A 12,769-nucleotide genomic window follows, 5' to 3' on the forward strand; every position below is an offset into this window, starting at 1 on the left:
CATTTAGATGTAAATGTATATATGTAAATGCGTATATTTACAAATGTATGTGAATGTATATATGTTAATGTGTGTGTATATATATATATATATATATTACATCCACAGCTATACAGATTCGTTGTCCTTTGTTGATGTGCATATCTTTCTGTAAATGGCTTGGACAATAATACTGATGTAGCTAAGAATAAATACTACACGTCCACGAAGAAAGTATAATTCATATGCCCACTAAATGAAAAACTCCAAAGCTAAAAAGCGAAAGAGTGAGGCTGACATGCTGTCACTCTCCCTGGGAGAGACAATAAATGAGCGCACAATTATTAAAATGACATGACCATAATACCTGACATTAAAAAAGAAACGAGTCTCATTTTCTTGCAGCAGAAAGCCCATTACATTCAAATCGAATCACTTTCTTTAAAATATTTAATTAATTTCCATAAGTTTACCACTCTGCGTGTCTGATAGCGTATCATAACTCAATTTCAGGTAAAACATTGCATGAAATCAGAGAAACAGCCTTACGATAAACATAGGACATCATTTATAGTCCGGTGTCTAGAGGTCCCACAGATGTCTAGAAATGTAAGACCTGTGCTGATTGGGATTTCAACATCAACAGAGCAAAGTTGTATTAATGGTAAACTGTACATATTTATTCTACTGCGAAAAATGCACCTCCATTATAATGTATCGCAAGTATTGTAACAGGATCGGAATGGCTAAGCGGATACTGCTTTTGGCATGAGGACACTGAGAACTGAGCAACAACAGACTCCGAAGCAGAGGAATTACACCTTTGAGCAATATGGTTTGGTCAATGCTATATTTGGAAAGCGTTTTATTTCACCAAAAGGTAATTAAAAATAACAGAAAACGTTGTATGGTATTGCTCTGAAAATACAGCTCTAACGGGTAAATAAACAAAGTTGTAAAGCCTTTTTTGGACCATATTTCTTCATATAACATAAAAATAAAGTATAATGTGGCGAAGGTAAATATGTGCTCCACAATGTGTCTTCTACTGAAAAAACAAATCCTCTTGCACAATTTTGGGTGTAATGACTGCGGGTTATGAGTATGTGAATGTTCGCCCGTGCACAGGAGCATGTCTAGTTTAGTTACCTACACACAGATACATTTTGGGCTTATTATAAATGACATTGCTTTCATTTTGCATGGATGACCTGTGCTTCATTAGTGGTTATGAATAAATGTGATATGCCTGTGATATGTCTAGCCTCTGCCTCTGTGGTACCCTCAGACCTGACAGTAGTGGAGAGAAAAGGATGTATGCGAAGTGGGGAAAAAGCGTTTTATATTTGCCTCTATAAATTTGGTTGACAACAGTAATATGTCAAATCATTTGGATCCTCAATGAAAGTAAGGAACTCCAGCAAACTATTTGGGTTGGAAAACCGCCACTCCCGTTTTCCGTCCGTTGGCCCTATTATGAGTTTCCCTCTGGCCCAGTGGGAAACTCACCATAACATTAACGCAGGCTCATAATTGTGCTGGCGGCAATGTTGTGGTGCGTAATACAGGCAGTGAAAAGTGCGATGGGGCTGTCCATGGGGGCCCCTGCAATGGCCCCCGGCACCCTGTCTCTACCAGGCTTTGCATGGTGGTGGAACCGCCATGCAAAGACTGGCAGCGCCGCCTTGCTGGATTAAGCCTGCCGGCACTGCCAGGCTGTCGACCGGCAGCAACCTGGCAGTGCCCATTGTCGGACCGTGGTGCTTTCGCCAAGGTCAAATGTGGAGGACAGACCGCCGCATTGCCGGCAGTTCGACCTCCACCTGGGCCCTAGCGGTCTCATGACCGCCAGGGTCGTAATAACAGCCTGAGTCTTCTCCACTAACTTCATTTAAGTTTAAGTCAGGTAATTTGTTGACAGTTTGTACAGGTTTCAGTTTCTTATCCTTTGTATATATGATGCAGTGCATGCCACCTTGGTAACTTCCAGTACTATTCTGATGGACAGCACATAGTTTATATGAAGGCTAACCCACAGTAATCTCCTCTTTCATATTTGCAGGGCTTCCTTTCAGGTGAAGCACCTAGTTCGCCCCTGATGGGAAATCTTGTTTTTCTCCATTTGCACATCATTGAGTGCTCCCAACTCACGTCACCTTTGTGCTCGCAGATGCACATCTCACTGTGTGTCATGTTGTAAACCATACCGCTGTAAACCCTTTGCCAAACATTATCCAGTGCCTCTTGCTGTGCACCAACATGCGTTCCACACTTGTACTTCACTTTGTACTGCCCTCCTGCACATGAATATGTGTGGCTTCTGGTTTCTTTTAATTGATACCCATTTTTATTTGTTCTCTATGTTTGTCCATTGAACTTTATAAAATTGTGTGTCTGAAGATCTGTGTGCAAAGAAGTCGGTGTGCATAGGAGCCTGCTTGTCTTTTGAACTTTGATAAAATTGGTGTCTGACGGTGTGTACAATGGTGTACATTTTGCCTGCATGTTTTGGGCTTGAAAGTGCTTGCACAACATAGATGTCAAGTAAGTGCACTGTAGAGAAGTCATATCTATTAGCACTCTCATTGAGTGTTCTGTTCCTTTGTAGCAAGCTTGGTATCAGATCATTGCATTTCAGAAATGTGTGGTTTAAACTGGATTGCTTGCATGTGATACAATTAAGCAGATTATTGGCCAAATTTCTGTCTTGCAAATTAATGTTCTTAATTGTATTTTAGCACTAAACACTTATTCCCATATGCACAGAAATGCCTCAGTAGCAGTCTATCTCCTGTATATATCTAATGGCTCTTTCTATATCACTTGTGGCAGGGTGGTTACTTGTTAGGGATTTGCTCGACTGTTGAGGGAGAAATTAGAAAGCTGTACAAGATAGCATGAGATATAGAGAAAATGATTTACTCAGTTCAGATTGATTGGTGAAGGCAATGAGATCTAAAATTGGAAGCCATTCACCACATCACTCGGCTCCAAGTATATTAAATATTTGGATTTTACAATCTCCCAAGTTCTGTCCTGATATATAATGTAAGCATTTGTTACTCTATGTTTTCGGAAATGTGACACACAGTGGAGCGTGAACAACATAACATGTACTAAATTATTTTAACCGAAATATGGAAGAATACTTTTTCACTCATTTTTGTAACTCTTGCAACTGCATTGTCATTCAAACCGCAGCGAAGTGTGTTGCCTTCATTTGTCTTAATTAGGTCTGTATGTGTAGGCTCTGATATCTAAAGTCAAGCAAATATCCTTACAGATTATTTCAAGGAAGAAGGAAAAGAAACAATTTCACACATTGCTCATGCGAAAAATAAAGCAGACAAAAACATATGATGGCTATGCAGAGTGTGTCTTGAGACTATAAGGCACTGGCAAACATTTCTTAGGCAAAAGGCTGCATCAGACGTTTCTTCCATTTACAACAATGGTTCAGTCAGTATAGGTCAGTCTTCTAGGCTCAGTTAGTACCTGAAAGATGAAGGAATGATCTCTCAAAGATATATCATCAGCATTGCCAAAGGTAATGCATTTCTTTGTGATTCCTATGGCACATTAGGAAAGAGAAACACAATGGACAGAATTAAGTCATTCAATATTGGGCAGTTCATTATTCATCAACAACTCATGCCCAATATATCTTGAAGTGACTGATCAATTCGATGCTAACTCCACGTCCCAAGTTTTGTGGTTTCCTTTTAATTGAGATCATGCGCATCTTCATAATGCAACTAGCACTGGTAATATGAAAGAAAAATCTAACAGTTGGCCAGTCAAAGTAGTGGTATCAAAGAAGCAGGGACACAAACATTTGCTCTACTTCATGTTTTCAATGATTGCAATTTCCTCACTCGCACAGTGTGGAGTCAGGCCGTTCAGGTAAATACTGTCACTCTTGGTAAGAGCTGGTAGCAGTTCCTTGTCATTCGTAAGATGGTTCACCGATAGGGTCCGCTTCCCTTGCGTGAGCTCTTGAGTTGGGCTCATGCCCAGTTCTGCAGAGAGCTTCCTTTTTATAGAGGTGGCCCGCTGAAACTTGTCATAAATTTCCACACTCAGTCGCCTGCGGGTTTCTTTGAATTCTGCGGAGACATTCGCTGTCCACTCGGCGGCATGCGCTCTGAACTCTCCCACCTGCACAAGTACACAAACACAGACAGCATCAGTTCCCAGTTACAAGACTTTAGACCTTTCAGTTCCCACAGAAAATAGATGACATCATACAGCCAGATTATTTTTTCAAATTATAAATTCAGACAGAGCCATACATGAGGAAATTAACATCTCATTTGCAAATATCCCCGTCCACAAACCAGCGATCTGCAAATCATCTGTTCACTTGAGTTCTTGTGTAACAATGATTACTGGCCATAAGGGTCCCATCACCAGAAATGCTTACTTCGATATATAGATGTTATGTTCAACATCATCCCCATCATCAAGCTAAAGACCTCCATAGACATTCAGCCACACTCATGGTCAGGACTTGGAACTGGCAGGCAGAGTTTAAAAGCAGCCTACGGACCAAATCTAGAACACTGTACTAGAGTGGCAGGAGAACCTCAAGCTTTGCTAAAGGGATTATGAGTCTGCTTTACAATGATTGATCATATTTTGGCACTGGATGTTTACTATTTTTTGATTGTTTTTTTTTTTTCTACTGTAATTTCTGAAATGTTAAACTGTCGAGCTCTAAATTGTATATCAAGCAGGAGCAATTGCTAACAAAGCATGATGCCACAACATTTGGGCATGAACATCATTTTGAGGTTGCCAGAGGTATCAACTACAACCCTTGGCTTACCCTTGAGTACTTCAGAGGCTGCCTTTGCATGATGGCCATATATAGATAACAATGTTCCAAAGGGAATCACTTAAAACATGTAATACATTCTCTGGGATTAACCCATTCAATGACCCTGTTGTCACAATAAATGTACTGCAGGTCTGTAAAAAAAAAAAAGAATTAATCATTCTGTACATGAGTAGAAATAAAATTCCAATATATGGAAAGATGCTACTGGTGATGGCGCAGTGAGAGTAAAAATAAGTGAATAATATGCGAGTGAAAAAACAAGCATACAGTGCGCATCACCAAAAAATGCCTTAAGCACCAGCGTATCAATTACAAAGTAGAAACCCACAAAAATAAATTGGTTAGGTTTCTCAAAGTCCTGCAATCAATACAAATATGGTTAAGACTGAAAAGTTGACATTTCGACCCCTTCCTCAGGACAGAGCTGTAGTAACCTATAAAGAGATACAGGAACAAGCTACAATGCAATGTTCAGAAAACAGAACCGGATGGCCGATATCCTACAAGTGACACAAATGGCATATAAGGAAAAAAACTATAATTAAGAAAACAAAATAGTACAGGGGACAGGCGCTCAACCAGCTTAGGAATAGTCTATGGAAAATTCAAAGTGACCCATGAATGGTATGTTATGTGGAAACCATGGTAATAAGCCACAAAGATACTTAAAGAGTCTAGAAACACTTGGGGGGTGATATAGTCACCATGCAAATGTATAATGTGCACTGCGAATAAACCTATACTGATGAATATATTAAAAAATCATTAAAGGGATCTTCCTTTTTAGGGTCCACACGTAGTCCAATCGATAATCAGAAGATGGAGAAGCTTTAAAAATTGAACAAAAAACTAATTTCTACCCAGTTGCATGGTCACCTTATGACCCAGTATCTGCAATCCAACACAATACTTTTGGGGTTGCAGGTTAGGAATTAACCTGTAATTTGTACTGATGAGTTAAAGTACAGTGAGTTTTGTGGGCAATAATTGCTTACCTCACTGGATGGTGCTAGGTAGAACATGTGAAAAGACTTGAAAAAGAAATTGTGCATCTAGTGAAAAAATCCTCGCTGACCCATTGTTCATTAATGCTAAGGAAGCTTTGGTTGCACTAGAAAAAACTGTTTCTGAATTCAAAATAGTTACATAACAGAAACAAAAAACTAGACAAATTAGCTAGGGGCATCTGAAATTACAACAAAAACTAGACTTACTAATAGTTCTTTGATGAATATTACCAACAGGACGAAAAGGGAAGATTTGTGAACAGAGGACGGCATTTTCAAAAAAGTTTTGTGACATTTTCAGACACTTTCAACTCAGAGGCTTTTGACTCTGAACCTTACACCAGTAGTACTCATTTGTCATCTAGAAATTCCACACATAGTGCTTCTGCACATCCCATTTTTTAACAAGTGTAGGGGACCAATGGTCCCGTGGACAGAACTACCAAACCCAGAGAGGCAGAGGTTGTGGTTGAGGGAGAGGACCAGGCCATGGATGGGAATACTGATAACCAGACTCACATGAGGAGAGACAAACATGGAGACAGAGGTGTCAATGGTGAGAGCTACTTCTGATTCTATCGACTAGTCTACACCTACTATATTTAACTTGTCCAAACACACATTGGCTTCTCATGAGATGGTCTTATTGAATACGGATTAATGTGTTGTTCTAACCATGAAATCTGACCCTTTTCTAGTTAAATTAGAGTTGCAGAGATTTTGCCATATGATAAGACTAAGATACATTTTTGCAAACAACAAATATGCAGGGGAAAAAAGTGCCATATGAGTAAGACCCACTTTTATCTTTAATCCACCTTCTAATATCATCGTTGCTGAGATGATCAACTTTGAGAAAGTCGTCCTGCGAGATATTGACAAAGTTACTAAAACATGTAGGTACATCAAAAACAATGTATCTAAAGAAGAAAATAATGAACTACAAGCCTTGGCATTCAATCCTGAGATCATCAATAAACCAGCAGATAAAGGTGGTGGGATTAAAGTCCAGGAAAAAATAATCTTACTGAGCAGATCTTCTCAGACAACTGTTCATTGAGGAACATTACACCAAGCTAAAACATGATCCCTCTAATCAGAGGTGCAATCTATGATTCAAGCTATCACTAATACAGAAAGGCTTCTTATCCAAGAATAAACATGCTTTTCTGAATTTCAAATATCCCATACTCCCTTCGATATACATTCTACCTAAGATACACAAAAACTTGACTAATCCTTCCTGCCAACCCACTGTCTCTTCCAGTGAATCATTCTTGAAACCACTTTGTCAGTACAGTGACATTTTTCAACTCATAGAGGGGACTCCCTTCAATAACTCCACAGCCCTTCTGGTGAACTTAGATATTCAAGCTTTCTATACCAATATTCCCCAGCAAGAGGCATTGTGTGTGATCTCTATAACCTTGGAGTCAAGTGAACATCTTCCTACGGTCCCTACAGAGTTTGTAGTCCAAATCACAGAAACCGCACTTTTAAAAAACGTTTTTCAATTCATGAGCACTTTTTATTACCAAAGCAAAGAAGTAGCAATGGGAGCCAGGTTCGTTCCTGATTTAGCTAATCTGGTTATGGATAATTATGAACACACACACTTGTATAATGAACATAACGTTTTCAGACAAGACATAACCATGTGGCATCATTATACAGATTATGTTTTTATGATCTGACGGATAATGTTGCATCTGTAACTGTTGCTGCAGTAGATTAACAACAGATCAACTGACATGCAAGTTACCAAGCAATATGACAGCAAACTATTACTTTCCTTGACCATTAAGTTGGATGGGGGTATATTACCTAAAACACAGTATAGCAAGCCTACTGAGTGAAACTCATTACTGATGCATTCCAGTCATCACATAAGAGGGCTCTCTGATAATTTGCCTTATGGACAATTCCTTAGAGTGCGCAGGCATTGTACTACAATGAGTGACTTTTTCACAGACTCTGATTTTTTAATATGCTGGTTGTTAGACTTTTCATCCTTGGCATGGTCTCCCTTAACTTTTTGCCTCTGTTTCCCAGGTTGTTGATGTGTGCTGGACTCTGTTACTGCTGTTTTTGTTACTCTGGGCACTTTACCACTGCTATCCAGTGCTAAAATGCAAGTGCTCCTATACAAAATGTGTATGGAATTGGTTTATCCATGATCGGCATATTTACTGGTAAGTCGCTAGTACATTGCACAAGAGGTGCCCAGGGCCTGTAAATCAAATGCTACTAGTGGGCCTGCAGCACTGGTTGTGCCACCCATATTAGTAGCTCTGTAAACATGGCTCAGAACCTGCCACTGCAGTGTCTGTGTGTGCAGTTTTAAGCTGCCAATTCGACTTGGCAAGTGTACCCACTTGCAGGACCTAAACCTTCCCTTTTCTTACATGTAAGGCAACCCTAAGGTAGGCCCTAGGTATCCCCAGGGGCAGGGTGCAGTGTGTGTTTAAGGTAGGACATATACTAATGTGTTTTATACGTCCTAACAGTGAAATACTGCTAAATTCGGTTTTCACTGTTGCAAGGCCTAGCCCTCTCATAGGTCAACATGGGGGCTGCCTTTTAATATGACCGAAGTGTAGATTCCCTTTGGGAGCGGATGGACATGTGGAATTTGGGGTCTCTGAGCTCACAATTTAAAAATACATCGTTTAGTAAAGTTGATTTTAAGATTGTGTTTGAAAATGACACTTTTAGAAAGTTAGCATTTTCTTGCTTAAACCATTCTGTGACTGCCTGTTTATGGATTCCCAGCTGGGTCAGTTTGACAGTTGGGCTGTTTGCACCTCTCTCTAGACAGTGACACAAAGGGAGCTGGGGTGTAGCCTGCATAGCCTGAAGAGCCATCTGTGCTAGGAGGGAAGGGAGGAGTGGTCACTCACACCTGAAAGGGCTGTGTCTGCCCTCACACAATGAAGTCTTCAACCCCCTGGTGTGTGCCTGGGGCCTGGCCTGGGCCAGGCATGATTTCACAAACAAGAGAGACTTTTCTTTGAAGTAAGCCTACTTCAAAGGGCAAAATGGGTATAAGAAGGACACCCAAAACCACAGACTTTAGATCACTTCTGGAAACCAAGAAGAACCTCTGCCTGGAGAAGAGCTGAAGAGCTAAGGAAGAAGAGCTGCCCTGCCTGCGACTGTGCTTTGTGGAGCTATTTAGCAGTTGCTGCATCTGCCTGTGCAAGAGAACACTCGACTTGACTTTGTGTGCCTTCCTGCTTGTGAAGAACTCTCCAAGGGCTTGAAACCGAGCTTGCCTCCTGTTGTTGAAGACTCAGGGACAGCAAAGATTCTCTCTGCCAGCACCTGGAGCCTCTGCTGAGACTCGCGCCCTGCCAAGTGGTGCCCTATCCAGTTCCTGGGGCCTTGACAGGTGAAACTGGTGGACCAAGGTTGGAAATCCACGTACAGATCGCTGTGCGGGGAATTTTCCCACACAACCTCCGAGAGTGGCTAAAGAAATGATGTGTCGCCGGCTCCATGGCTGAAATCGACATAGCACTTGCAGAGTGGCTGTGAAATCAACGCACGCGGCTGGAGAAACGACTCTTGGCATCGCTGATGGAGGCTGCAACGACGCAACATCGCTGGGCGTGGAAAATCAACGCAAGCCTGCCCGTACCAGAGGTGCTTTCTCCAAATCAACGCATCCGTCTCCTGCGGGGAAAGAGACTGAAGCCTGTCACTCTGCCCTGAATCTGGGTACACGTGTCTTCCTATTTCTCTGCAAGCTTGTAGTTTGACAGACACTGTGGACATGTGGTTGGTTGTCATGCTTAATTCCTATTGGCATGTACTGATTGCTCTTCTGGTGTATGGGTTTCAGCATTATTGATCCACGCATGATAGTTAATATGCCTTGGTTTATTTGTGGTGCACATTGTACTTTTGCTAGGTGACTAATTCTCCTCCCAAGTGTTTTCAGACCATTTAGGTAGATTTTGTGGCTTATTACTATGGTTTCTACGTAACAACCATGCACAGGTCACTTTGAATTTTGTATAAAGTATTCTTCTATAGGTTGAGTGCCTGTCTCATGTACTATTTTGCTTTCTTAATTATAGCTCTTTTCCTTATAGGTCAGTTGAAGGACATCAATTGCCCTACTGTTCTGTTTTCTAAACATTGAATGGATGCATGTTCCTTTTTGGGCCAGGTGAGCGGTATGATAGTATCATTCACTGTGACTATTCTTTTTTCTAATACTTACACACCTCTTATATCTATTTATTGGTTACTACAATTCTGTCCTGAGGAAGACCCCATTATATGATTTCAAGGGGTAGAAACATCGACTTCTCAGTCCTAATCATATTTGCATTGATTGCCAGACGTTGAGGAACCTAACCAATTTATTTTTTGTGTTGTTCTACTTTGTAATTCATGTCCTGATGGTTAATGCATTCCTTGGTTATGCACACTGTTTGGTTGTTTTTTCATTTGCACATTCTTCACTTATTTTCACTTTCACTGCTCCATCACTTGTAGCACTTGTTCAGTATTGGAATTATCGCTCTACTCATGTAATGTACAGAACAATTAGAATTTAGTTTTTCACAGATTTACAGTACATTTATTGTAACAGCAGGTTCATTGAATGGGATAATCTCTACATTAAATGTTTTTGACTGATTCCCTTTGGAATATTGTTGTATATATGGCCTTCATTAACCTAGTTCATTGGAATGCCCTGTTTTACAACATTGTTGTATATTTGGCCGTGATTATCCTCGTCCCATTGCATTACCATGTTTCTATCCCTGATTCACTTAAAACCATGTTGAATCCATGTTTACTTTACATAGCTCTGGTTACTGACCTCTCATTAGCTTGTAAGCAGTAAATAAGGTGCTTCTGAGGGATTAACATTTGGAGAATGGTTCGACCATATGAGGATATTGTGGGTCAACGGGTGTGTGACGGCATGTCACTTCCGCTTCCATTAGCATTTGTGTGAATTGACTTCTACAAGGGAAACTGTTAAGTGTTTGAATATTTTGCGAAACAGCTTTTCCAAACCGTTTGATAAGTACATGTTTTGTTGCAGCCCTTTGTCGGCATTTGTGATAATAACAGTCGTTCTGAGGAGCTGAATGTCCTCGATATTGATATAGTGAACTTGAAAAACATATTTAACATAAAATAAGAGAAGAAATTATTGGAACACTTTGCAAAAACATGCTTTTTATGCGTCAGTCAAGCCACTCGCATTCACTGTTCGTTTCACACGTGTCCCACAATCACAAAGACTATTTTTTTTACATTTCAGTGCCCATTGATAGGGCATGAACAATGTTAAGGACTGAAATTTCTGTAGATCTGTAACTAGCAATTTTAGAATAAATCATTGAAACCTCCCTGTGTAAAAGTTTTTCGATTGAGTTTTTTTCTATTCTTTCCCATCAAATAAAGGCTACATACGAGTAACTGTTTAATATGTCCAATCTTACCTCTTAATAAACAACAAAGCCGAGGTCTACATTTTTCGCCAGGACCCTGAAGTGGCAAAACACCCTGTTCCTCATATAACCTGTTATGATTTTTCTGTCATATTACATGTTTAGGTCGGGGTAGGCAGCATGAAAAAGCTGTTTCCTCAAAGGCAGCTAACAATGGGCAATGATTGAAATTATAATGTTTAAGATTCGTTTACCTTTCATGAATACATTTTAAAATAAAAAAATGAACAATGATGAGGGCCTTTATGAGATCCTGTTGCTGCAGTGTTTACGATATAATTATGAATGTATTGCAATTGCCACATTATTTGCAGATCATTTGCAGATTTCACAAAAAATGCCATTTCATACTCAGATTAAAACGCTGTCAGAGAATGTGGCACGACATTTGCATTCTTGCCACATAATTTAGATAACCTTGCTGCATAAATTGTAACTCTGGCAATAGTAAAGCTCTGTGGTGTGGGGACTGTTCTTAAGATAATTATTTACAGTATTTGACAGGGAACTTTCAAATATCATATTTCAGTTTTCTCTACAATACAGAATGTATGCAACTGCATTTTATGCAATATAGTACCAAATTATACAATATTATTTGATATGCTTCTACTAAGACCCCATATGTTTCTTCATAGATTGACAAGTTTGTGGTTGTGTGAATCGATGAAAGCATGAATGAGTCAATAGGTGAAAGGAACACTGGATGAATGAGTGAGAGCACAGATGGATCAATGTATGCATCACTGCATGAAACTAATGGAAGAATGAGTGAGTGAACCGCTATATGATTAGGCAAGTGTGTGCATGGAAGAATGTATGAGTGGATGGACTATTAAATAGATGATTGTACTCTTGTGTACATGACAGTACAATTTTGTCTTAAGTATCACTAAATGCTACAGTATGGGTGACAAAACCCACGCACAACACTCAGTGGACAACAACCACCATCACAACATGTCTCCACCCCGCAGTGACAGTTGGTGTTCTCGGTTCCTCCCCGTATGCCTCTTGATAATTATTGCCATTCAATCTGAATGTCTATCCTGCAATGAGCATCCCCCTGAGTCCAAAGAGGGTCATTACATATACCTCTGATGCCCACAATTTTTTGGGACCTCGTGAAATGCAACCCCCTTGTTCTCTGTTGACTCCGTATGTTAGTGGTGAATGGTTACCAAGATGTGTCGAATTGGACAACCCTATCCCGAACAACTGGGGTGAGATTTTCCATGGCAAAGATTGACCACGCCTTACCCACCACATGTTAAGTGAGAGTGCTTGTGGCTGCTTCCACATCTGGGCCGTGCTGAATCTCGCTGCTGATAGGAGGTGGGAGAATAGCTGCCTCTGAGGAGTCATTGTGGGGAAGAGCCTACCTACCCTTGGGTCTTCCGCCATGACCATATGTGGATTGTATGGTAGTGAGGCTCTAGTGATGGAGAGTATCATGCGGAGGACCT

At 40.4% G+C, this 12,769-nt stretch overlaps 1 protein-coding gene across 2 annotated transcripts in view; it reads right to left on the minus strand.

The window, feature by feature from the left end:
* Positions 1 to 427: 427 nt before the first annotated feature.
* KCNK2 (potassium two pore domain channel subfamily K member 2) overlaps positions 428 to 12,769 on the minus strand; it is a 417,482-nt gene continuing 405,140 nt past the window's right edge. For both annotated transcript variants that reach the window (XM_069233893.1, XM_069233894.1), the window contains exon 7: positions 428 to 4,137. In XM_069233893.1, coding sequence (XP_069089994.1) covers positions 3,820 to 4,137 — 318 coding nt within the window. In that variant the 3' untranslated portion in view covers positions 428 to 3,819. The remainder of the gene's footprint in view (positions 4,138 to 12,769) is intronic.

Source organism: Pleurodeles waltl, chromosome 5 (assembly GCF_031143425.1).
Source record: "Pleurodeles waltl isolate 20211129_DDA chromosome 5, aPleWal1.hap1.20221129, whole genome shotgun sequence".
In the NCBI taxonomy this organism is placed as follows: Eukaryota; Metazoa; Chordata; class Amphibia; order Caudata; family Salamandridae; genus Pleurodeles; species Pleurodeles waltl.